The sequence below is a fragment of the Acomys minous genome (genome assembly GCF_964271855.1).
Source record: "Acomys minous genome assembly, chromosome: 10".
Lineage (NCBI taxonomy): Eukaryota > Metazoa > Chordata > Mammalia > Rodentia > Muridae > Acomys > Acomys minous.
In genome coordinates this window covers 81,116,422-81,143,298 of record NC_140491.1, presented here as the reverse complement: position 1 = coordinate 81,143,298, position 26,877 = coordinate 81,116,422, and the positions used below count along the sequence as shown (strand labels likewise).

Genomic DNA, 26,877 nt, shown 5'->3' with positions numbered 1-26,877 from the left:
AACAAGATATCTATATTAAGCCACCTCCTCTGAAGGATCAGTAATAGTTGTGGAGGAAGAAGAAGAAAGAGTGTAACTGCCAGAGGTAGTGGATGACTACAGGGAAATAGTGTCTGCTGGGTATAGGAGGCAGATGCACATAGGAAATCACAGCAGCTGAGACAGCATGTGTAAGTCCTGAGCAAGGTCAAGTGTGCCAGACCAAATTCCAGCATGGAGTAGGGAAGTAGACACAAAGTTCCACGCCTACCTAAGAAGGTTTTGGTAACTGAGAGCTGGTGGGAGAAGGAAAGCAAGTTTGCTTTAAAAGTGAAGACCCCTAGTAGTTTAGCTACTCTCTAGTAAAAACCATAAATCCAAGAATATATAGAAGTGGATATACTCAAAAGACATTGTATGAAATTATCAAAGAGCTGATAAAAATGAGGAAAATCAGTACATTTTTGTTCTTAGATGTAAATTTAGGAACTGGTAGATTTATAGTAGAGCAAATTGTGAATACTTTATTCAAAATTCACTCTTAGAAATCATTAAATCAAGTATTTATATAACAATGTAAAATTTACAAATACCTTAGATATACTTAAGCCCTGATTTTACATTACTTTTAGGTCAAATATATATATTTACATCATATACAATTTTTCCTTTGTGTTATTTAATAATTATATATATTATATTCAAAATAGCTATTTAACTTTTAGGACATTTAAGAAGTGTATCTAAATCACATAGCTGTGTATTTTGGGCTAAGAATGGTACTCAAGTCCATAGAGCTGAAAATCCAATGTATTAACATTTGTCCCAATTAGCCTTAGGTGTCAATTTAATACACCCAAGAGTCGTTTGAGAAAGTCTTAATTGAAGTGCTACCCAGATCAGACTGATCCATAAGCATTCTGTGTATTATTGATGTTATTTAACAAGTGTCTTTATTGTTAACTGATGAAGGATTCCATCCCATTGGTTTTGCTCCATTCCTGGGGCAGGTAATCCGCAGATGTATAAGAAAGCTAGCTAAGCCTGAGCTGACAGTGAAGCAGCAGGTGGTGTCTATCACTCCATGGTTTCTGTTACAAGTTCCTACTTGAGTCTCCGTCCTGACTGTCATCAATGACGAACTGTGATCCAGAAATGTAAGCCAAACAAACCTTTTCTCATCAAAAAACTGACTTACACCCACATTGCTTGTCTATTCCATCTAGCTTTTGAACAAAGTGATGAGGGCCAGAATTTATGTAACTCCTGTCCTTAAATTGGATTTCTATAAATAAATTGACTCTAGAGAAATTAATCTTTGCAGCTTTCAAAACCTCCAAAATTATTACCTTTCCTACATTGGAAAATACCATTTAATTTTGTTGACTCAAATATAAAGATTAAAATATTGAAATCAAGAGTGGGTATGAAGCATCACAATTCCTTAAAATACAAGAAGGATATTAACAGAATATTGAGAGATGTGGCCTGAGCTGAGACTTAAAGGATGTTATCTCAGTGAGAGGGGAAAAAAAGTAGACTCAAGTGATGTCAGCATGCTGAGCTGTGGGTCAGGGTCATTAGCTCATTTCTCTGGAAAACAAATTGAGGGTCACAGACTGCGTTGGGGGGCATTGAGAAGAAGGTACAGAAAATAAGGAACTGTTTATAGAGCTACTTGGAATTGCATCTTTCTATGTTACTCGTTTGATTGGAAAGGAAGTAGGTGGAAGAGGAAAAGGAGGAGAAATCACTTGTACTCTTTGACCTTAGCTTTAGATTTTGGAAGCTACCGTGGCTTCCAGAAAGATTGTTTTCTGCGTCTTTGTTTGTCTTCTAAAGCTGACCTTGAACATAATATGTAACCGAGAAGGGCCTTGAACTCCGGATCCTGTAGCAAGCATCTCCTAAGTGATTCATCTCCTAGGATTACAGGTGTGTGCTATCAAGATTAGTGCCCACAGCAAAACCTTAATCTTGTATTTCCTAACAGTAATTGCAGCTCACATTTTGTCTTCATTTTAAGCCAGTTAATTTTGGACACAAGCAGAATGCATTGATTTTAGCAAGACAATTAAAAAATAGGAATGCTGCCTCTAGTTATTACTTAAACAATCAAATTATACATGAACTATTTCTGTAAGAAAATAAAGATGCTTAATCTTATAAATCATATGTTAAAATAAATTCTAAGTGATATATCTGTGATTTTCAGATTAATATCATATGGTTGGGTGAACGTAGTACCTGGTTTTCCTTAAATGATGTGGGAGGATATACTGTGAGTAACAACGAACAAACTTGTTTCCTAAAAAAAAAAATCCACTGAAGATTCTATTCTTAAAATTAGTACTTTTCTAAGCATATGGGGAAATACAACACAATGACTTAAAAAGAAAGGTACATTTGTTAGGCTTCACAGTACAAGTTTCTGGGGTCTAGAAATACAGTGAATGGGTGGACCACATGAATTTTGAGTACAGAAAGAATAAGTGATAATTTGCATCCAAAATTGTGTATTCTTGACACAGGAAGCTAAGGATGTAAGAAAGATTCAAATGTTCTGACAAAGGGCATTTTAAATTTAGTCGACAATAATGAGTGACTATCCTATGCTTAACTTTATAATAAACTGTTAACATGTGCCTATTCTCAGTCCTAGAGTAAAAAGAATAAAACTTTTAGAGGCACTCGAATAGTATTACTTTCTTTTGTTGATAATCACAACAGTGTACTAATGTTTAGGAAATATTGCTGGAGAGCAAAGCAAAGAGTCCTCTGCATTTGTCCCCTTATTGAAAGAAAGTTGCCATTTGACCTAATGAAATCAGAAATTGATTAACTGCAGTTCATCTAAGGAGAAATATGGTCACAGTGTTACTGCCAGGGTCAGGAGGAAGATGGGGTGATCTAGTGATGGAGCACTCCTAGGGTTACATGGACTTGAGAATAGCTCACACTTCTAGATACATGGCCCTGGGTGACCAGAGAGCAGAGGGCAAGATCAGCCCCTTGGAAGGGAAAGAAGAGATTAATCAGAACTTGCTTTGCTCAGCTCATAAGTAAGACCTTGTATCTAATGATTCATAGGGAACTAAATGTTTTGAAGAAATTACAATCTATGAGTCCTACAAAAGATGATTACTGTTAACTCTCATGAAGACATATAGCAGAATAGTGAAGGTCACATAGGTTCCTGGTATGGCCCTGAAACTTTTTGAATACCTGTTTGGACAAACATATTCAGATGTCTGATTATCAAATACGCATCTAATCTTTACTGTTTTCCTCTTCTGAATTTAAACAATAACCTTAATAACACTTGTTTTGTTTGTTTGTTTTTGTTGAAACTGGGTTTCTCTGTGTAGCCTTGGCTGTCTTGGACTCTCTTTATAGACCAGGCTGGCTTCAAACTCACAGCACCCTACCTGCCTCTGCCTCTCTGAGTACTAGGATTAAAAGTATGAGCAACCATGCCCAGCTCTTTAATAACATTTTTAATGAACATTTTAAAATCATCTAAATTATTTCCAACAAAATTTCCCTAAGCCTGTGGAAAATGAAGAAATGAACAGTCTTTAAATAAATGAAATTATTGATTGTTTAGATTTTTGTTGAGTAGTCTTCCTCAAGTGGTATTGAATAAAATTGATGTCAGAAATGACATTCTTTCTTTTCGGAGGGGAAAAGGAAAAAACCTAAGGTGAATGACCATAGTACTTATATAGAGAGGCTTTGTCTTTACAATATTCCAGTGACACAATAAGCCATAGTAATCTATACTAATATGAATTTTCTTTTCCCAAGTAAGATACTTTCTTTTTCTTCTTAACTAGATTTGATTTATCTCTGTAAGTTTAATATTGTTTTCTCTTTTCTTGGCAGATGGCTTATTCATCTTATTATTTTCAAGCATTGGCAGGTTATGCTATTTCACATGAAACTCATAATAAGAAAATATTATATATATATATATACATATATATATATGAATCTCCAGGACAGACTTCTCAGTGTGTGGTTCAAACAATTGTTAATTACATGTTTATCTGATAAATTAGTATGACTTTTCAATTTGGGGTAATAACAAACATATAATAAATTTTCTTAATTATATACTTATCCAGAAAGTTCAAAATGTCATAAGGATAAAAAAAAAAATGGTTTGGAGCCAAGAGTAGGAAACAATGAGTTATCAAAATTGTATTTAATACTTTAAAAGTCTTAATATAAATCATAAAGAAAATTAGATCATTCTTTAAAAGTTTTCATGTTGTAGTTTAAAAATGTTAATATTCAAGTGAATTACAGAAATGCCTGATATCTAAACGTGTGTATGCCAGTGTTTAAATGGGAAACATTAAAATACAAAAAAAAGATAAAAAGATACTATCATAATTGGCTGTACATGTACCACCTAGATCCAGTAAGTTAATTGCTGGAAAAATACCAGACTTCATCTACCAGTAATGTGGTGGTCTGATAGGAATGTCCCTCATGGACTACTGTGTTTGAACACTTGGCCATAGTGTGTGGCAGTATTTGGATATATGGCCTTGTTGGAGCATGTGTGGCTTTGTTAGAGGAACTATGCCACTGTGGAGGTTGGCTTTAGGCTACCCCCCGCCCCCAGGGTGATACACAGTCTTATTCTGTGGCCTTTGTTTCAGATGTAGAGCTCTCAGCTCCTTCTCCAGCACCATGTCTGCCTGCATGCTGCCATGCTTCTCGCCATGATGATAGTGGACTAAACCTCTGCAACTGTAAGCCAGTCCCCAATGAAATGCTCTCTTTGATAAGAATGGCCTTGGTCATGGTGTCTCTTCACAGCAATAGGAACTGTAATTAAGATAAAAATGGATATTAGTGACTGGGTTGTTGCTGAGATAGGCCCAACCATGCTTTTGTTGGGAGGGATGTGGATTTTTGGATTTAGGATTAGGAAAATGGTGGAGTTTAATGGGCCATACTAGCAGAAGCATGAAAGACAGTGGCACTGAGGGTGATTTGAACTCTGGGAGTTTGGCTCAGGTGGTTTCAGAGGAGGAGAATTTTAATATGTGATATTTTGGTGAGTAATATGGCTGTTTTTGTGCCCTTGTCTGAAGAGTATGCCTGAAGCTAGTCTGAAGATTGATTGTATAGGCAAAGGAAACAACAAAATAGCCTAGTAAAGACTCTGTCCTGTGGTTTACTCTTGAAGAGCATTTTGACAAAAAGGAGCAAATTGAGCAAAGACAAAAAAATTTTTTTTAATGTGGCATTCAAAGATTAAAGGGACCCCAGGAAGTGGAATGGAGCTTAATCCTGTGTTCAAGGAGATAAACAGATTAAAGATATCAAATGAAATTAAGGGAGTGGTGACGTCAGGGTAAGATCCCACCCAGCTAAGCTTCTGTTTTGTAAAAGGGAATTAAAGAAAAGCTTATGTCCAGGCATAGCGGTGCAGGGTTTTAATGCCAGCACTTAGGAGACAGAGGCATACGGATCTCTGAGTTCAAGGTCAGGTTACAGAGCAAGTTTCAGGACAGCCAAGATTAGACAGAGAAGGAAATCATCAAAACCAGTAAGCTGGTGAAGGTGTACTAGAAGGAGGGGATGATGTTCCAGCCCCGGCAAGCAGCAGAACTTAGCAGCTTCAGCCACATGCCTCCATCTTTAGAGTCGAGAGTAGAAGATAAGGGTTATAGAATTTCCCCTCATGACTAACAAAAGCCGCTGAGGCCAGGCATGTGGCAGCAGTGTCCCTGCACGGAGGCCCCAAGAAGACATTGTGGAAGCTGTCAAGGTGAAGCCTATATTGCTTTTGGAGCCCCCCAAGACGTTAGGGATGCCGCAGCCATCGGATGCCTGCCGAGAAAAGCTGCTAACAGGGAGTGGAAACAGCCCAAGGAAAGAAAGGAGTTGGAGATATGACATGGCAACGCAGAGTTTGGAGTTTGCCCAGCTGTTTTTAAATCTTGCGTTGGTCCAGTATTTTCTCACTATGCACCCTTCCCTATGTTTTGGAACAATAATACGTACCCTGTGCCATTATATCTTGGAAATACATGATCTGTTTTTTTATTTTGATTTTATAGGGCATTACAGTTAAGAGATTGCTATGAATCTCAGAAGAGACATTGGACCTTAGACTTTTAAGCAGGGTTGAGACTGTAATAGACTACGGAAACTTTTGAAGTTGGACCAAATGCATTTATGTATTATGTCATAGATAGAGGCCTTTGGGGGAGTAGAATTCAGTGGTTTGATAGAAATGGGCCCCATAGACTCTTGCGTTTGAATGCTTGGCCATAGGGAATGACAGAATTAGAAATGGTGTTGTTGGAGTATGGGTGGCCTTGCTGGAAGAACTGCGTCACTGTAAAGGTGGAATTTGAGGTCATATATGCTCAAGCTCTTCCCAGTGTGCTACACAGTTTTATTGTTTGGCTCTCCCTAGCACCATGTCTGTCTGTATTATACCATGCTTCTCGTCATGATGATAATGAGCTAAACATATGAAACTCTAATCCAGCCCCAATTAACTGTTATAACTCCTTTACAAGAGTTGCTTTGGTCATGGCAATCTCTTCACAGCAATAGAAACCCTAATTAAGACAATGCTCCACTAATTTTTTTTTTGCCTTGCTGGAGACTCACTTAAGTACATGCTGCAAAAACCTTCCTTTCTAGCCTTTGTTTTCTCTGTCCACACTGTTCATCCTGGTTTAGAGATACTCTATCACTTTCCTGCCATTTCTGGAGATGCTCGGGGTTTAAGAGTTCTAGTGAGAATGATTCTGAGATCTCCATAGCTTCCCTGGAACAGTTTTGGCATGAGAGGGTAGGAGCCAAGCTAGTCTCAGTGCCAGAGGTATGACAAACTCAGAATGAACCATTCCCTTAAAAAATAACACTGTAAATGGCTATGGAGGGTCCAATGTGTCTTTGTGTCTTGCGTATGATTTCCTTATGAAAATGTGTTAGGATCTAAGCATCCATTTTACAAAGAGACCATACTATTAGCTGTTGCTTGTGGGAATGGTGATTATTTAGGTTATTACAGATTATCACTGCTTATCTATCAAACTTGGTTTTACTGGGCATGAGAATGATCACTCCACAGTACACCACTAAAGGTTTGCAGATTTTTAACTTTCAGCATTGCATTAATATCTCATTCAAGACTCCTGTTTCTATCTTTATTCCCATAACCCCGTTATAGTATATGAATCATCATTAAGGTATATGAAATTGAGAGAACCATGAAGAAATTATTTTAGGATTTTCCCAAAACATCTATTTATAACTTGTTAAAATATCTTTCTAAATGGAAGTGCATTTTCTTTTGGTTCTTTTACCGTGTAACTTTGAAAACTTGTGTTATTTTTCAGCGTGTACATTTACAATGTTGAAAGTGCTTGTATACATCTAACCCTTCAGACTTGCAGATTTTATCGTCTGGTGGTTTGGAACCCATGAGAAGGACCACATTTTCTATCTGTTTGTCCGCATGTTTGTCTGTTATTTGAAAGCAAAGACAAGTGAAGTCAAGAATTTTATGGACATTGTAGTGTTATTTGCTAAGAAACAACATTCATATTCTGTGGATGCGAATAAAGGAATAAATGAGAGCTTTGTGTGAAGTACTTGCTGGATGTTGAAGCTTTCTGTTAACCAGGACTTCTTAATGACATGCTCTTCTGGGCATTAAGTAATCAAGGGCATCTCTTGGCTCCCTTCTACTGGGTCCTGATATGCCTGCTCCCAAGAATGCCCTGGCTGCCATTTTCACCTGGTGAGGTGCCAGGGGAAGGACCAGCTGCTCACATTTAGACTTTTGCAGCTATGACTCCCGTATCCAATTCTGGCTCCTCTCCTGTATTTCCTGTACCCTTAGGGAGAAGGATGTAGAATATGTGTGCCCTGCTCCAGCCTTCCATCAGACACCACCCTTGGCTCATACCCGTCTTGGTGCCATCTGCTTGGAGACATAGAGGATAATAAAAGAGCTCCTATTTATTGAGTGCCTGCTGTGAACTTAGTATTTACATCTCTAATTTCAAATTTTCACATGACTCTAGAAGGATGTTATCAGACCCACTTTTATAGATCTGGAAAGGAACACTTGGAAAAGTTAAAAAGCTCTCAAAAGTAATCTGAAGCCATGATTATATGTGGGCCTTTCCTCTTTTCCATCAGTGGGAGATGCATTTTCTTTCCTTAGAGAAATCTGTGAGCCCTGTGTTTGATTGACTCTTCACTTCGCATAGCAGCCCTCCCAAGGGAGCTGATCTTCTACTCCCATCCCAGGCTGCTGTCCTGAATTTCTCACAGTGATTTGGCCCTCGCATTGAATTTTCTGGCTTCTTGTCCATTAGACTCAACTGATATCTTAAAATATCCGATTAGTACTTGATAGTGTTGGCAGGTCAGAATCACATTTTTTTTAAAGGAAAGTATATTTTGACACAACTTTCTGAATTTAATCATCGGAAGAGCATATTTTTCCCATGTTAAATGGAAAAACTGGACAAAGACATGACCACCTGTTAGCTGCTAATGATGTTCACATGCCTTTAAAAAAAGTAATTCTGGCTTTATCTGCTTACAATCTTGGCGACAGAACTCGTGGGAACATCAAGGGCACAGGAAGCCAAAGGCAGCAAACAGACAATGCAGTTTGTGCTTGGACTACTAATAAGGAAGAAGTTACGGTGAATCTGAGTCCACATAATTACTTAATCTCCAGACAGTGACTCAAAACTTAATAGATGATTTAAGAAACTTAAACTTTGGGTGTTCAAATATAAGACTTAGTTCAGAAGGGTTTCACACATGGGAGTTCATACTTGAAAAAATGTTTTAAAAGTCAAATAGAAATGTGCTCATAAGTATTTCAAACTTATGGTCTAATTTAATATTGTGTGGATAGGTCAGTCACTATGCCTTTCAAGTGAAAATGAATTCATGCATATGACTGATGTAACTTAGTATAAAAGGTGAAAACTGTCCTATCTTGAAGGAAATCTTACAACAGAAAAAGAACCATTTCTGAAAATTAGGATTAAAGAGTAAATGGCCCTTTTATTTTAAATAGTAAAGTTAATCTAAACGTGCTGGGGTCTTGATTTCAAGTACACTGACTGTTATTTCCCTTTTTAGCTAACGTCCAGCTAAGCCCAAGTTTGAAAGGGATTAACTTTTTGTTGTTGTTGTTCACTTAGCTACAGTTTATAGTTACAAGAGCAGGCTGTAAAAGCAGGTTGCTTGAGTTTGACCTGTGTCCCTTAAATCTCATAAACATCACTGTCATTCCACACTCTATGTTGAAAATACAGGGTTCAAAATGGTAGGAATCTCCCTGGATTGAGCAGAGTACCTAGTCAGTATAAGGTAAGCCCTTGGAACAGAGTCTGGGTACATGACCTGTAAAATGCTATCTTATATTAGTGCTTTTTAACATATAAGTCATTGTACAATTAAGGAGGTTTGACGTGAATAAATACCTGCCTCTTTTCTTTAGACAAGAACGGCTTTGCTCTCATGGCAAATAATTGTCTTTTCCAATGGTGGCGGGAGGTTGGGGGGGCACCCTGATTCTGACACTTTTAATATAATCACCACTCCATACAGGATCTGTCAGCCTCAGTTTCTCAAACATGCTTTTGCAATTTTTTTTTTCCCCACTGCCTCGGGGTTTAGAAGCATGTCAAGTTCTCTTCCACAGCTGTAATTAAATCTCAGATTTCAGATCACTTCATCACAAACTCTTGTGTGTTTACTACAAAATATTTACATCATTAACATTAAACAGATACTCACAACCGAATTCTAACTCTGTAATCTTACCTTCCATCTTATCCCATGTGAAACAAAAAGGGAAAAACTCGAGAACGAAAAGAAACTGTGGCAGCACAGTCTCATTATAGGCCCCATAATTTGGGGAGTAGGGGCTACCCCTGACATGGACTCTGGTGCCCATTCATTGATCACTTCCCCCTGGAGGGGCAGCCTTGTCAGCCCACAGAGGAAGAGGATGCAGGCCGTCCAGATGAGACTTGATAGGCTGGGGTCAGCTGATAGGGGAGGAGGATGCCCTCTTTCTGAGGACTAAGGGAGAGGGGAGAGGGCATGAGGAAGGGAGGGAGGGTCGGACCAGGAGGACACTAGGGAGGAGGCCACAATCTGCATGTAAGGTAAACAAATTAAAAATTAAAAATTAAAAAAATAAGTAGACATTTCAAATATGCATGATCAAATCTGGGCACATATGAAATCGCATATAACATGATTTGAAATAAAACCTGATATGTTGAGGTTAAAAAAAAAGAATTAAAGGAAAATATTATTGAAATAAAATTAACTCGAAATAAAATCTTTTAGAAGGTATTACTGAGTCTCCACCAACACCCTGTGTACTTTGTAGATACAGGCAACGACAACATTCTTAAACTGCAGCATGACACAAATGTCTGGCTGAATCAGCCTCTGGTCGTTGTAGAAAATTATGATATAGGCACAATTCCCTCCTTTCAAAAGGATTTCGACTGGACTCTTCCAGTAACTTCTAGAACTATGGGTACTAATACTTCAGTTTTGAAAAACATGTAGCCACACATATAAATCTTTTTTGTTTTGTTTTGAGACAAAGTTTCTCTGTGTAGCTGGCCTTGAACTCACAGAGATCTGCCTGCCTCTGCCTCCTGGAGTGCTGGGATTATAGGCGTGTGCCACCACACTCAGCTACAGATCTTTTCTAATGGCACAGATATGACAAAAACAAAATCATTTATCAAACATTTTTTAATTTATACTACATGTATTGATGTTTCTTTAACTTGTTGGCTTGTTCTTAAGTCTGAAAAGGTAGCGTGTAACTATATCAGCATTTAGACAGAGAAAAATGGCTAAAAAAGAGCTAGGTAGAAGGCGCAAGGAAGAAGCTATAATTTTTAAGATAGAGAAATTCGTTTCTCTGATATGAAATCTATCGATATTTTTTTCCAGAAGTCTAGGACACAGTTTTACTCTGTGAGATACATGGGACACCTTTTTTGTTTGGTTGGTTGGTTGGTTTTTCGAGACAGGGTCTTTCTGTGTAGCCTTGGCTGTCCTGGACTCTCTCTGTAGACCAAGCTGGCCTCGAACTCACTGTGATCCGCCTGCCTCTGCCTCCCGAGTGCTGGGATTGACACGCGACACATTTAATCATTCCTTTTGTTGAGAAAGAAGCAGGCTGGCTTAAAAAAGTGAAGATCACCATGTAAGTGGTGTAAGTTGTTCCTAATTCAATTGTTTTGGAGCAGAACTCAGTGTAACTTTGTTGGCCATTTTCCTGTGAACTCTGGAATGTATATTTCTATGCATTTCTGGTGTTCTGGAAGTGTGGGCGGTTGCACGGGCTGTTGGCTTAGTCGGGCCAACTGTGTCCCTCGTACCTTTTAACGTATGAAAATCAAATGGTCAGCATGCCAGATGCTTGACATTTCCCACTCTCAAAATCAATCACCAATCTGAACTCCATGGCTTTTACTCAGAGATTCATAGGTTTGCTGTAAGCAGAGACCATGACCTTGGAACAATTATTTTTCTCAAAAGACATTACCAACAATGATGTGAGCGGAATGCCCAGACTGCCCTCCAGCGCCTGCATCCCTAGGTAGGAAATCGCTACGAATCTTCCAAAGTAGTCTGGCTTTGACTTAAATCTCATTTTAATACATCTATATTTCATAAGCTCTGCATTTAGACAGAGGTAAAATGAGCAAATCAAAGAAAACACTCACTGAAAGACTTCCTGTGCTCTGGTTTCTGTTCTTTTCTACCAGCGTGGCCATGACTCAGCAGTTCAGAACTCGAGGATCTCTGGAAATTGTACAACTCCAAAGACCGGCAGCTTGGATTCTTTGGCTAGAAATAATAAACAGTACCTTGAGTACTTTTCCTATGAAGGAAAGATTTGCCAAACAATTTTGTGTTTTATCTTAATGCTAAATTTAACTGGACTTTTGAATAAGTTAATTATTTTGTGATATGGCCTCCATGCTAGAATGCAGATATCCAAATAATGCTTACTAAACGCTATGAATTATTTGAAGAACTGAAACAGTTAACCCTCTTAGGTATTCTGCATGACCTCACACACAAGCAATATTATTATTAGTACAGAGAAAACAAACACAAAGGAAAACAACCAAACAAACAACAAAACAAAACCAACCTTTCCCAAACCATGTAGCTATTAAAACAGGATCTGTGTTCAAATTCAGGTTTTCTGGCCCTAGACTCTACATTTGAAGGTAATCTAATCCCGGTGTTTGTTGTCTATATATGTATATATGGGGATTCTGCTGATCCTACGGCAAGACAATTTTAATTTGTATAGTTTGACCTTAGAAGGAATAATGAAAAAGCTTTAATATATTATCCTATTTTATAGTATATTAAAAGCTCTATAGAATATTATAAATATATATATATATAAGTGAGATAAAATTAAGTCAATAAGAAACAGTCTTAAATTATTTAAGCCTTTAAAACACACACTATGGATGTATAATTTAAACGAATTTTCTGAAGTTCTATGTATCTAATTTTCATGATAACATTCTAGCTTAGCTGGAAAATAATAAAAAAAAGTATAAATGATTTTTATTTTGGTATTATAACATGGTCATGAATACATAGATATTTACTTTCATATATATATATGTATACACACACACACACACACACACACACATATATTAGTGACTACATAAATGGAAAAATGTAGAAATTCAGTAGTTTTTCAAGCACTTGTGTGCTTCTTACAACCTGCAATAAACGAATGCCCATGCTCCTACAGAACGAGAACACAGTATCTTTTAAAAAGTGACACGATATGACATTTCCCTCACAAATTTGTCTGCCAGAAAGGTCCCTAGTGTTCTCTATTAAGCTTAAAATAGCTAGTATCTCTTATCTATAGGGCTTATTTAAATGTGTGAATGTTTTTTGCCTGAACAGTAAGATTGAAATGACTACATTTTAATTAATAAATGTAACAGCCCAAACAAATACGTACCAATCTGTCAATTGCGTTTTTGATAGCATGGAACCAATCCAATATGATGAAGTCAATGTCCGAGTGCAGAAGGAACTCGGTCCCTGATGCTGTTGTGATCTGAGAGGAGAAATTGACAGGTAGAAATGCCGTGTGAGACACATTTTTTATATTGAAAAAAAAAATCATTTTCAAGAATACGTTCATCACATGGACACATTTCCTTGTATTCCGGTAATTGTCTTTCTGCAAAGTAAGGCAACTGCTGTCATTTTCAACTTCTCTCTGTAAACTGTTTTTTTTTTCTTTCATGTCATAATGAATACATGATTGTTTTAATAATAGAAAGATTAACTCAGATCAGGGCTAAAGTTGAGTTATTCCAACTTCAGGACAAAGAAGACAGGACGTTGAGAGGTACAGACAGCGAACATATAAGTTAAAAGCCAACAGAAAATGCACTTGGGTGGGTCGGAATTCATTCTGTGCTGTTGGCTCTTTCCTCTTTGTCTCTTTCAAATCTAATTGTGTCCCTATATTTGATTTCCTTTTATGGAGGGCTCTAAAACAGCCTTTTACCAAAGAGACTAACACATACGTTTGCAAAGGGTCATTCAGATGGATGACATTTGGCTGTCTCTGCCTTCTTATAGTAAAGCTTATAGGATCTTCATGAAGGACCAGTTCTTTACAAAGGGAGTATAAGCGAATAAAAATTCATTTGCGTATTTGATCCATTGCTAGAACGTATCAGATCAACATCAGTTTCTAGACTCTCAGCGCTGTTCAGTGTCAGCAATGCTTAGCATGGCTATTCGTCTTTCACCACAGTGGATCTTTCCCTTCAGAAATGATAGCGAATATGACTCTATAGAAACACAGCAAGCAATGCTCCTGATTTCACACATAAAGAGCTCCTTAGGGGAAACTTTGATTAGAGTGGATGTGGACATGCTTTTTGCACGAGGCCATCAGTCTGTCAAAATTTTCCCTTTGTACTACTGACAATTTTTTTTTCAACAAGAGGACAGACATTTCTCAACAACTGTCACATGTCTGGCCAGACTATAGAACTTTAGAAGGCTTCTGTTTCTGACCCTTCCGGGCCCTTCCATTCTGCCCCCCAACCCCCCGCTTCCATACTGTCCTCCCTTCCATACAGCTCTCAGCTCTCTGCCTTGGGTCCTGCTGCAAGTCCCAATACCTGTGCTGAAAATCTGCTGGGTAGAGTTCAGCTTATAAGTGAGTATATACCATGCTTGTCTTTCTGCATCTGCATCCTCACTCAGGATGATCTATCCATTTACCTGCAAGTTTCAAGATTTCCTTGTTTTTCATAGCTGAATAGAGTTCCACAGAGAGACCACCAAGGCCAGTGGATCTGGACCTAGGGGGCCCTGCACAAACTGATGCGCCAACCAAGGACAATGCATGGAGAGTATCTAGGCCCCCTGTTCAGATGTAGCTGATGGACAGCTCATGCTCCATGTGTGTGGGGAGGGGAGAGAGAGGGGACTGACTCTGACATGAGCTCTGGTGCCTGTGATTTGATCACTGCCCCTTGGCTGGACAGCCTTGTGGGAACACAGAGGAAGGGGATTGAGGCTACCCTCATGAGACCTGGTAGACTGTGATCAGATGATGGGGGAGGAGGCCCCTCCATCAGAAGTCTAGGGGACGGGAATAGAGCAGAAGAGGAGGGAGGGTGGGAACTGGAAGATAAGATCAAGGAGACAATATTCAGGATGTAATGTTGATAAATTACAATAAATAAATAAATTTATTGTATAAATTTTATTGTATAAAAAAAACCAAACAAAGCAAAAAACAAAACTCAAAATTTTCTCCATTCAGGGTTATGCCAGTGAATTTGTAATATAGTCTTTCTCATGTTGAGTAACATAATCTCTAGTTCTATACTCTTTAGGACTAATTACATTTTTGACTTGCTTATGTTGAACCACACCTGAATCTCCATAAAAAAACCAACTTGGTGATTGTGGGGGGCAAAAAAGTAGAAAGAAGAAAACTGGTGTTTCAAGAAACTCAGTCAGGAGCCAGCCACCTTTTTACAGCCTTGTGTGCTCTGATAGTTGACTGCTGAAATGTGGTGCAGATTAAGAAGAATCACAAGTCACACTTCAGGTTGGCTTATAATTTTATCAGCGATATGACAATGCTAATTCCCAATGGCTGATTCTGCAGGGTCACTAATTTTTATGGCAACATTTAACAACAATTATCTTGGAAGATTTTCAAGGTATAAACAGGACATGATTTCAACTAATGTAGACAAGTATATTGAGTTGTTGTTTGAATATTTAATACAATACACACTCTATGTTGGCTACTTGCTTTAAAGATCTTGACACTACTAGATCAATCACAATAACAAATGATTAGTAGTGAAAAATATTTATATTTATCAATTGATCTATTGATATATCTAAATACCCTCATGATGAGATATACTCAGACCTGTAGTTAGTATAATTTCTACAGTTATATTGACTCATGTCAATATGGTAGCCCAAAGTATATATAACATTAATGTGTTTTAGGATACTACAAATATTTAACACAATGAGTATAACATATATTCTCTAGATTTATTACCAATGCTATATGAATTCACATAAACTGACATTTTGTTCAAGAAATTTCTGATTTTTATCTTGAGCTTTTAAGAAATCTTGATCTGTACACATATATTCACACATATATATTTTGCATTTATTTTCAGAAACCTTTAGAAAGATATGATACTACTCAATACTACTAAGCACACATTTTGTTTAGGTGACATGAGTTCCAGTTTCAATTCTGGTCCTTCTTCAGTGAAGAGTGAAGTGGCCACATTTTAAGAAAAGAAAAACTGGAAAGTAATATCATTGGTTATACACCCTAAAATCTGACAGATAACTGGAGCCAATTACTCTTTTTCTCTCCCCGTTTTGAACTAAAACGGCATGTAAACTTTGGGATGGCTCAAAATAGGCATATGCCCATGGAAAAAAAAAGCCAGAGTGATATTTTTCTAATTATCTGAATTCCATTGCAATGTTCTTTACTTACATAAAATTCCCAAATATTTACTTTCTAAAGTATTCCCTCAGAAGTTAAAAATCTAAAAACATAAGGTCACTTATAACTAACACAAGAAAACTAGTAGCATCTTCAACTTTTACCTTAGTTCTAAACTTAAATATTTTGATTATGAATATTTTATACATATCATGATTTGTTATTATACATGAAGAAAAATGAATTTCCCAAGCACGAAGTAGAACATAATGTAGTACTTTATACCGGCATAAATAAAACATTATTAAAATTATAAGTGGAACAACATTTGAAAGGAAAAGAAAAATGTAATCAGATTTACTATATGCTGAAGGTTTACAAAAGAGCCAGCATAGTCTGGTTTTTGCCCTGGTAAATTCAAACTGTGGTAAATAGTTTTCAGCCGTCTTTGCTGTTTAGATGCTGCTAGCTGCACAGCTCAGAATGGGCCTTTTCCTGCTCATAGAGCCAAACATAAACGGCATTTTAAAAGTTTCTTTGTCTAAATATATTACTGCATTAATCATACGTATAACTTCACCCTGGAACGCTAGAGTAAGCAGATGTGTGTCTGAATCCCCCTAGCCGAAGCGTCCTGCTCGTACCTTCCTCTAAGCCTTCCCAGTAATCTCTGGAGTTCCTAGGCAGCAGTGTGGAGAAGACTGCTGCTGCTCTCTACAGTTTAAATGCATCCACTTCTTAATTACACTCAGCAATTGACTTTGTCCTGCTCCGTTCCAGACTCACACAGAAAAGTACCATTCACATCCCTGCCTGGTAAAGTGCATTTAACTCAGCTTCTCAATCTACTGCTTTGATTTATTTATTATTAATTTTTTGCATTCTTGCCTCTTCAGAATTTCTGATAAGTGGAGTGTGACTATTTGTGTGTTGAACACTTGAATGTTTAACACAGGTGGTGGTGGAGGGCATCAGTAAGGAATGTTAGCTTTTATTACATCTTTTGGTTGAACAACACATAATGACAATCTAAAGTGACCTCCAATAATGAGCAGAATGGGTCCTCTGTTAACCCATACAATGTGACCCGTCTTCCAAGTGTTAATTGGCAGAAGCGTGCTTAAAGCAATGAATGCAAATATACATATATATATATATATATATATATATATATATATATATATATATATATATACTTTTTGTAAAAGCTCCTGGCCTTCATTCTGCTTAGAATCTCACCATCGTCAGATATCTCATGAAATCCTACATAACTACCAGGCTACAATATTTTGGAGGAAGGGGGACAGTATAATAACTCAGCAAAACAGCTTTTGCCAAGTTCACTAGCACTATTGACAATAAACATGTTTAAGTACTTGTCTGGAGAGATTTACCTCAACATTTCTTGGGGGGTGTACAAACAGCATTTGTTGGTTACAGTAGAAAACAAGTGAGAACATATCAATGGTAGTGCCTGAAAGACACCATCACTGACCTTTCAAAGCCCTGGACAGCTTTACCCAAAGTGTAGGTCCATCTCAGTTCTTGTTAGCAACAGATTTATGTCAAAAATTATATAAGCATTCCACTGACCAGTGTGCAGAGCAGACACATTCCTTGGGCTTTGCTGACATTCGTTTGACAATAGTTCCCCATGGGCTTGCGACTTTGGTCTCTCTCTTTGTGGTGCCCCCAAAGACGGAGGCTACTTTTGTAAACTTTATACTCCACTGATTGGAGGTGTGGTGGAACAATTTGTTTTTAAGTTAATTGAACATTGTTAACTGAAAACATCTTCAAAGAGTAATGTTTTATTTTTTAAAGGATTGTCTTTATATTTTTAACTGGTGTCCTTTCTGATGTTTTCAAGTATCACTTTCAGGAAAAAAGGAAGTATTAGGTTTCAATTTGGATGAAAAATTACTATGTATGATGACATTTATAGTAATAAAAATTCTATGGTTTATTTATTAGCATAGAAATGAACTCTTTTTAAGTCTTCACTTTTTCTGATTATCAGATATAGATTTATTATGAAGAACGGGAAAATTAAAAATAATAAAGGATAACTGCTTATGGCTACACAGATTAAACATTGCACACACTTAACTTTAGCCATTACCAATCTTTTGTAAATAGTGACTAAAAGAATATGATAATTATCAATGGGCACATTGGGGTACCCGCAAACATACTTAATGAGTATGTATTATTGACTTCTTTTCCAGTTGAATTCAAACATGCATGGCTCAGTTAGTGAAGAGACAGGAGTGTCACTGCTCTCCTCTCTCTCTGAAGTATCACATTTCCAGTTGCAGAATAAGTGCTACAGATAATTCCATGTCTATGGTATGTTTATATGTGAAAGTATGTTTATAATTTATTACACATCTAATTATCAACTAGCACTGAGGAATTATTGATTGAGTACAAGGGCAGTGTTTAAAGTTAGCAGTATATGTTCCTCACCCTTAGCAACTGGAAATCTGTTTGGCTACTTGGGTCATATACATATAAAGATAAACAACCATAGAAAATGAGTTATCCTAGGTTTCCTTGTGAGTGGCATAGACAATGCTCATGAGAAGGAGTGAGTGACTATTGGAGTTATGCTTACATTTTGGAATTATGTATAATTGTTGGCCTCTATTGGTTATCTTCAAAGGCTGATTGTATGTGAACTTTAAAGTATTAAGAACATGAGTATGACACTTGGTATGCAAAGTGAAGTCAGTGTTAATGATCTCAACGAACTTAGTAAGCATCTCCAGTGTGGCATCTCTACACCATGAAGTAATTTTGCAAATGAGGAAAATGAAGATGCTATTTTGTCCAATTGGCTTCATTTCAACTGATAGAAGTCAGGGATTACAAAGACCTTGATTTCTAGTGCAATAGTTGAAAGCACACAGCTATATCCAACGGAGAACTACATGCCTCAACAGAAAAAGCTCATGATGATTTTCACTTCAGCTACAAAAGTTCAAAGACTGAGCTTAGACAAGCATGTTCACTTGCTTACTGCGATGATGAAGAACAAGCATTAAAACATCAACAACATCTCTATCCTGATGTTTATCTTTTTTCTCTTCTTTTGCAAATAATTATTCTTTTTCTACAAAAATTAAATGTGTTTATGGACAATTTGTGGCATTCAAAAATTTCAAATACTAGAAAGAACTAAAACTCTTTGTTTGGATGCATGTCATTCACATTTGGCATAGAATTAGCATTTGACAAAAGTACCTAAGGATATATTCCATGTTAAGTATGCTGAAATTGTGCATAGGGAATGTATAATAAAATACACCAAATGACCAAGGAGCCTCGAGGCATATTAAATGATATGGCCATAGTGGTTCTAGAAACAAGTAAGAGAAAGGAAATTTGATTATTATTACAATTTGGACATACTTTGGACGTCATGATGGTATCATTGCACTTGAATTAAATTAAGTAAAAGTAAAACGTTATGGCAAAATATGCTAAAGTTATTTGAAGTGAACATGAATTATTTTGTGATATTAATTTTGGCCGTATCTTTATTTAATCCTCAGTGAATAAGATATAGATGTATATTTTGACTATGTCATAATAAGATAGCAAGACCTAAAATGGAAGCAATAAAAACTTATAAAGAGTAGGAATTCATGATAACATTGTTTTCATCCTGCATCATACTCAATTGCTACAGATGATCAAATATAGGTTGCTGTGGTTATACTTACAGTTCAATTACTGGATCTCTAAGATGTTTATGACCACTAAAGGAATTTTTCTATCAAGTCTGTGTCAGTCTCAAATTCAGTCCCCTTGAGTAACTCCTAACAATTGTTTTGCACTTTTCAGGGAAAAGCTAACATAAACCAAGGGTGAAACGTCAGCCTGAAGTGAATGGTCTTCAGTGTGCCTTTCCAGAATGTCTCTTGTTAAAGTATTTTGTGAGAAAGTATCTATCTTGTGCTCCCAGTGTTGCTAGATGTTAAGTAAATATATGCTGATTAAAAAAAAAAACGTTGCTTTGGTAACTCTCTTATTAAAATGCATTTGGAACCCCCATCTGTCATGAAAGGTTAAAAACTTTGTTTGTTTTGGAGAACAGTCATGTTCAGGGTTCTCCCAGCAAACAATGATAGCAGTCTTCAGAAGTTGTGTGAGGAACAAGCCACTAGGGACCCACTTTTGTTTTAATTGGCACACACAAACACTTTTCTGGTCTGTCAAGAAGATCAAGCTAATATGCATGGAGGGTGTTATATTCTCACTTTGGGGAGCAGTAAAGCTCCCTTTATTTAAGTAATTTAAATGATAGACTGCAAAAACTTTGCAAGTCAGAAAAATGTTTTATACTTTCTTAGGGAATATTTGTTTTAAGGGACGGAAAATGTTCTACATATCTAAAAGATGTTGAACTCCATGTTATAATTGCCCTGTTCCTTCCAGTGATGTGAACTGTTCCTAAATCTGCACCCACTAAGTAAGCCTGGCCACCAGTGGATCCTGAGTTTCTGCAGCTCCCCCTGTGTCAACAAATGTGTATTCATTAGTTTCCAGATGTTTATTGGATATGTTTTCAATGCATTTGGGTGATTGATTTGCATACACATTTATTGGAAACCTCAGTGGTGTCATCATATCAACATAACCTGCCCATGTAAGCAATTTCTTATTTAATGAAAAGTAAACAAATGTTCAGCTACATACTCGACAGATCTCAAGAGCATTCTGAAATATAAGGTTTAAGGGCAGCCTTTCAAGAAACAATGCTTTTTAATTGAAATTGAGCTGTACTTTTGACACTTAAATAATTTGGTCCATGAATTCTTACATCAGAGGTTTGTTCTGCATAATGAAGTTGGCCCTATAGTGCACACTCATACCCATGTCCCTTGCCAACTATTTATTAGCAATACGTTTATACTCCGTAGCCATGTCATACGACAAACAAACAAAAATCACTTTAATTATTTATCTGTGTTAAAGTGTTTTAGGTATTGAGAAGCAGCCCTCATAATATTCAAAAAGAACGCAGCCCAACTGATTAGAAACTGGTTCTACAGCTGTGCACTCCCCCGAGCTGCAGTCGCCTATTGTGGTTATAAGAACAAACTGAGTGGGAAAGTGACGGAGCACAGCTGACAGCATTATCTGCACAGCACCTTGGCTCTTGATGCTTGGGAACAGTATTCATCTCAACATAAAGATGTCACTCCAGGACATCTATCCCCCAGTCCCTCTAGCCTGCCAGTCCTGCCTTGAGTCTACTTACACCCTGTGCTATATTCACATTTCCCCGTTAACTCATCCAGCCACCTGGCATATGGGCACCTGTTAACTCCATCATTGTCGGAGTGAAATGACTTTATTACTGTTTTTATTCAATTAAGGCACAGTTTAAAGATATCTTTTTTTTTTAATTGAAAAACCTAGAAGTGGAGACTTCCTGGAATCTATGAGGGTGACTCCTGTGAAGATTCTTTAGTAATGGAGGATGTGGAGTCTGAACTTGCCATCTTTTGTAGCCATGCAAGGGTTCCCAGGGGTGGGGCTGGCTTACATTTGATTGAGTTGTTGCCTGAGGAAGATCTCTCAATGGTTCAAGCTGATGCTAGGACAGAAGGTCACTTTCTGAAACTGACGCTGTGGGTGTGGCCCCATTGCCGAGGATAATATCCACACAGTTCATTGAACTTACAGAGGTTGAGCTGGTGCCTGCATGGAGCCTTTCACCTCCATGCTTTCATTCTTTGATGCGAGTAGGTACTCTTCGGGCAATGGAGGGCAAAAAGCACACACCTGGACATCAACTCAGCCACAGACCCTTTGACCTCCAATCTGTCCTGCATTCACAATGTGCTGGGACAATGGTGAGGCAGTACTTGTGGGAGTGGCCAACAAAAGTTTGCTTTAAGTTGAGGCCCAGGCTGCAAGAAGGAACCCGTACCCTGCACTGCCAGAATGGCCAGGAACTGAAGGCTGGATAGCCCAGAACCCTAGGGTAGAACCAAACAGAACAGGAAAAAAAAATCAATTAACTGATTCCCAATGATATTCTGCTGTATTCATAAATCAGTGTCTTGTCCAGTGTTATCAGTTTGCCTCTGGCAGATGGGAACATATCCAGAGACCCACAGCTGGATTTATGAGAAGAGACAGTCTAAATTGGAAGTGTCCATTGGGTTTCTCTCCTCAGAGATCTGGAACCCATAAGAAGACAGGGAGGAGTCAGAGGGGATAGAGGACACCAGGAGAACATGGACCACCAAATTAACTAAGCAGGGTTCATATGGGCTCACAGAAACTGAAATACTACACACACACACACACACATACACACACACACACACACACACACACACACACACACACACACACACACGCTGTTAGCTTGGTGGTTTTCTTGTAGAACGCCTCACAATGGGAGCAGATGCATCTCTGATTCTTTGCATGCCCTTGGGACTTTTTCCTCCCGTTGGGCTGCCTTGTTAGCCCGGGTATGAGGACATTTTCCTTGCCATACTGTGCTTGTTTGGTTTCCCTTAGCTGTTGTCCCTTGGAGGCCTGTTGTTTTCTGAAGAGGAAAGTGAGGGGTGGATCTGGGGAGAGGAGAGTTAGAGGGGAGCAGAGAGCACTGGAGGGAGAAGAAACTGTCGTCGGGGTATATTGTATGAGAGAAGAACCTCTTGTCAAAAATAAATAAATAAGTAAACAGACAAACAAACAAACAAACAAATAAATCTGAGAAGAACAAAATCTCCCTTTCCCAGGATATGTTAATCTTATACTTATACATTTTGGGTCCATCCATAAACATTACATGTTTATCTTACTATAAACAGCATTTACACCCTTGTGAAAATTTGAGCTCATGTAGCTGATTAAGGGACTATTCTTCTGTGAACTGAGTTAGTCTACCTTTCACTGCTCCATGACCTCAGTCATTTTTTTTTCCCCCAGTCCACACACTGCAGCCCGAGAAAAGTGATCTGAGCGGTTTGGAACTCTCATTGCATTGCATGCTTGTTCTGAAGCTTGTCTCGGATGGGACTGTGCAATCAAAGTCCTTTCAATGGGACCCCCATGCCCCGTGTGCTCTGCTCCTTCAGCTCCGCAATCTCCTGCTCCTCAGCTTCCCTTTGCACTTCCAGAACTCAGACATGCAGAAGTCATTTTGTTCTCCAGCCGTCCTACACTACTTTCTGTCTCTTCCCTTAGACAAGATTGTTCCTGCTGCCAGAGCCCTCTGACTTCCTCTAGCGTCTCATCCAAATCCATTTAGATCTCACTATTTTAATAAAGGCTTTTCCAAAAACGGACACCCCACAGGCAGCCACAAGCTCTGCATCTCTTTTGTCACAGCACACAACGAAGGTCTACACTGCAGTTCCCCGTGGAATTTCCCATTCTCCTCTGATGCTCTAGTCACTGCGAGGTCACTGGCAAAGTCTCTGTGTGTGGCTGACCAACTCACACATAGAGAAGCCATTAAGATTTTTAAACTGATAAAAGTGATCATTTTATTCATTCCAGTGAGTGCATAGTATTTTATTTTTAGATATAACATGATAAATTTAATTCACCTCCTATTACAATAAAATCCTGAAAAGTGCAGAGAGGTCTCATTCATTCACAGAATATAGATAAGGTAACTGTGATGTCTGTTCCTAACACTTTTGCGGGGTAGGCTAGGAAATCTATCACAAACCCTGAGAGTAGCCGTCAGAAGAATGGATTTTCCCACCACCCAACATATTCTAGTCTTCAGAAAATAGGATTATAAACTTGGAGGAGCCGAGAAGCACCAAGAGTCATTTGGATTTCAGTGCTTTTGACTGTATTCCCAAGTCACCCCTGTGTTGAAGGAATAATAATGTATGCATGCTGTTATACCCAGGCATTCCAACCTGTGTAAAGAAAATTTCTACCTGTGAATTGCAGTATAAGAAAATGGACATGATTTCCAGATTTTGGAGTTAATTCTAAAGTTCACAGGTCAGTTCCTTAGAGGACCACAATGATGTAGAAGAATATTCATTGCTGATTCCTCAGAGCTGCAGAGATTGGCTTCACCGAGGCACTGCTACCATCACTAACAAGGAAACTCTACTGGGAGATGGTACTATTTATGCCGCTAATACTTGCAAGTAGATACATTAGCTAATTTTCAGATATGGTGACTTAAGCACATGCAAATATTATCTCTCATACAGACCTCTTGCTAATATGTGCTGAGGTTGTACAATAGGAGTAAAGGATGCTCCCATATGTAAGTATTTCTGTGCTATTGTAACATACTTGGCAATGATTTTGAGTGTTTATAAAACATTCAAGAGTTGTTCCATGTCTACTTACATTAATGAGAACACCTGTTAGCTTTAGTGCCATACAGACTTATTTGCATCAGATTCAGGTTTTCACATACTGTACATCACTTTTTGAAACAATTAGATGCTTATAGAGAAATACAGCTCAGGGAAAAACAGCAGCTTGAATGCCTTCCGGCTCGTGAGACAATTCAACTTCAGGTTTCAGTGAAATCCAGAAATCTGCTAAATTATAATACTGCCACTTAGAAATGAACGTAGGTGTACTTTATATTTCCTACATTGAGAGAACAGAAGATACATATAAAAATCTGTGCCTTAATCTTCAAGTAAAATCACAGCCAACTACAATAGTTTCAAGACAAAGATGGCATCAAGTAAGGAACAACCAAAAGAAACATTCTTTGTGGTCCTAGGGGCCTCCTACAAAAAAGCTGGTCCCTGCTAGTCTTCCAAAGCGTGCATAATGGAGAGCATAGCTGGTGCCTCTCCGGCTGTCTCGAGCCCTTTCCTATGGAGCTGTTCTCTGTGATGACAGAGCGCAAAGGAACAAAGATGCTGAGGCTTCCAGGTTTCTGGTCACCGTGGCCCCAACGTACCAACATAGAAAACGTGACTCTTGACAGAAGCCAGAGCATCTGTTTTATTCATTTCCCAGAGTAAATAATCACAACTTCTGAAGGTCCCACTCTATGACACGTCTGTCTACTGCTCCACACGGGATGTTAAAAATTCTGTGAATTTAAACATTTTCAGTTATTGAAGAGAGCACTTATACAGTTCGTTGATTCACAGCCTCTATTATCATCATTATATTTGAGAGGTGCAATGTTTACATCAAAATGACTCAGTTGGTGATATATTCTAAAGATAAATGTGTATTTATGATAATCAGGAGTGTGATTCATAACTATTTTCTCAGATACAATCAAAATACCTCTATGCTGTCTAGTAAACATAGGTCAGCCAAGGTACCTGTGAGTGACTCCCCATGACAAATGCCACTTTATCCTTGGGAATGAGGGAAGGCAGGGCGTGTGCATCACAAGGAATATCAGCCTATTCTCTCCTCTGCAGTCTGGCTCTGTGCTGGGGCCAATGAAGCAAGATTAAGGGAGAACCTGGGGATCAATTGGTGACATTTTTTTGTCTAGAGTCCCAGCTACGTAATTCAAGAAGGAAAGGTAAACTTTGCTTTTGATTTTTGATCATTTTGACATTGTATTGAATCAAGAGTTTAATGATGTCATTTTTGAATTCTTTGTTTACTAACTAGCATTATCAATCATTAAGGGTGACAAATTAACTATTTGTTTAATTAGGAAGCTCATGAATAAGAACAGACTTCTCTTTTCCATTAATTGTATGCCTAAATAAATCAAATAAATTTATATTTATACTGAAAATGCACAAAAGATGTAATTTAGACTATGGGAAGATACCTGTTTATTTAAACTGATTATCATTAAATCAAACATGAAGTCATATATGTTGGCATAACACCAATAATCCCAGCACTTGGGAGATAGTGGAAGAGGGTTTTGCAAATTCCAGCCTACTTAGAGACACAGAATGAGAAAATTTATTAAAACAAACAAACACAACTCTAAAATTATAGTTTAGTGGTATGTAATATATACAATGTGTACGTGGAGATACATAATTGATATAGTAATATATATTACTATATCATTCACTTAAAATAACATATTATCCATATATGAGAATGATGATACACAGAGAGACTTTAATAACACATGGGGAAAAATCCCTTGTGACTATATTAGACAGTGTAGCAACTGAGCAAAAGGATGTCTGATAAGGGAATACTATGATGACATATCACTCCATGCTATGACAAAAGTGTGACCCCCCCCAAGCCAAACCTACCTTATTCCATGACACAAAATTGTGTCGAAAATACTAGTTTGTACAAATGATAATGTTATGAGAGAAATCCTGATTGTACCATTAGAAGAGTAATCATATAATTTGCTGTCCAAGTCAATAATCTCGAAGCCAATGACTAATACTTTAAAATTCCTATGAACAATTTACCCATTAGGTATGAGATGATTCTATTTTTGCATATATTGAAACACAGCTATCACTAGCTGCCCCTCAAAACACAGAGAGTCACTGATCTTGAAACACCAACTAAAGATCTGCTGTGGCTCCAACTCTAGAAACTGAGGCACACCCAAATACCTCAGCAGCAGCCTGTGCTCTCAACAAGCATGCCTAGTGAAGCATGGGAGCAAGTGACTCATAGTTAAGATGGAAGCGCCAAGGATTCTTACGGAAGGAAGGCATCAGCTTCTCTGATGCTGTACTCCAGAAGAGAATCTCGAAAGTGCAGAGAAGATTAAGTAGAAGAGAGGAGGGAGGTAATACACATGTGACAATGGCATCTGACCCAGAGACTGTACAGAAGGGAAGGCACAGATCTGCAGGAGACCAAGAAACTGTTCTTCAATACCCGTTTGGCCTCATTATCTTCAATTGGAGTTTCTTTTACCA

The 26,877-nt window shown here is 37.9% G+C and overlaps 1 protein-coding gene across 1 annotated transcript in view; it reads right to left on the bottom strand.

Annotated features, from left to right (window-relative positions):
- ARHGAP15 (Rho GTPase activating protein 15) overlaps nt 1-26,877 on the bottom strand; it is a 618,627-nt gene that overhangs the window by 289,300 nt on the left and 302,450 nt on the right. The window contains exons 7-8 of the mRNA XM_084799881.1: nt 13,031-13,129; nt 11,751-11,874 (exon numbers count right to left, since the gene is read on the bottom strand). Coding sequence (XP_084656007.1) covers nt 11,751-11,874; nt 13,031-13,129 — 223 coding nt within the window. The remainder of the gene's footprint in view (nt 1-11,750; nt 11,875-13,030; nt 13,130-26,877) is intronic.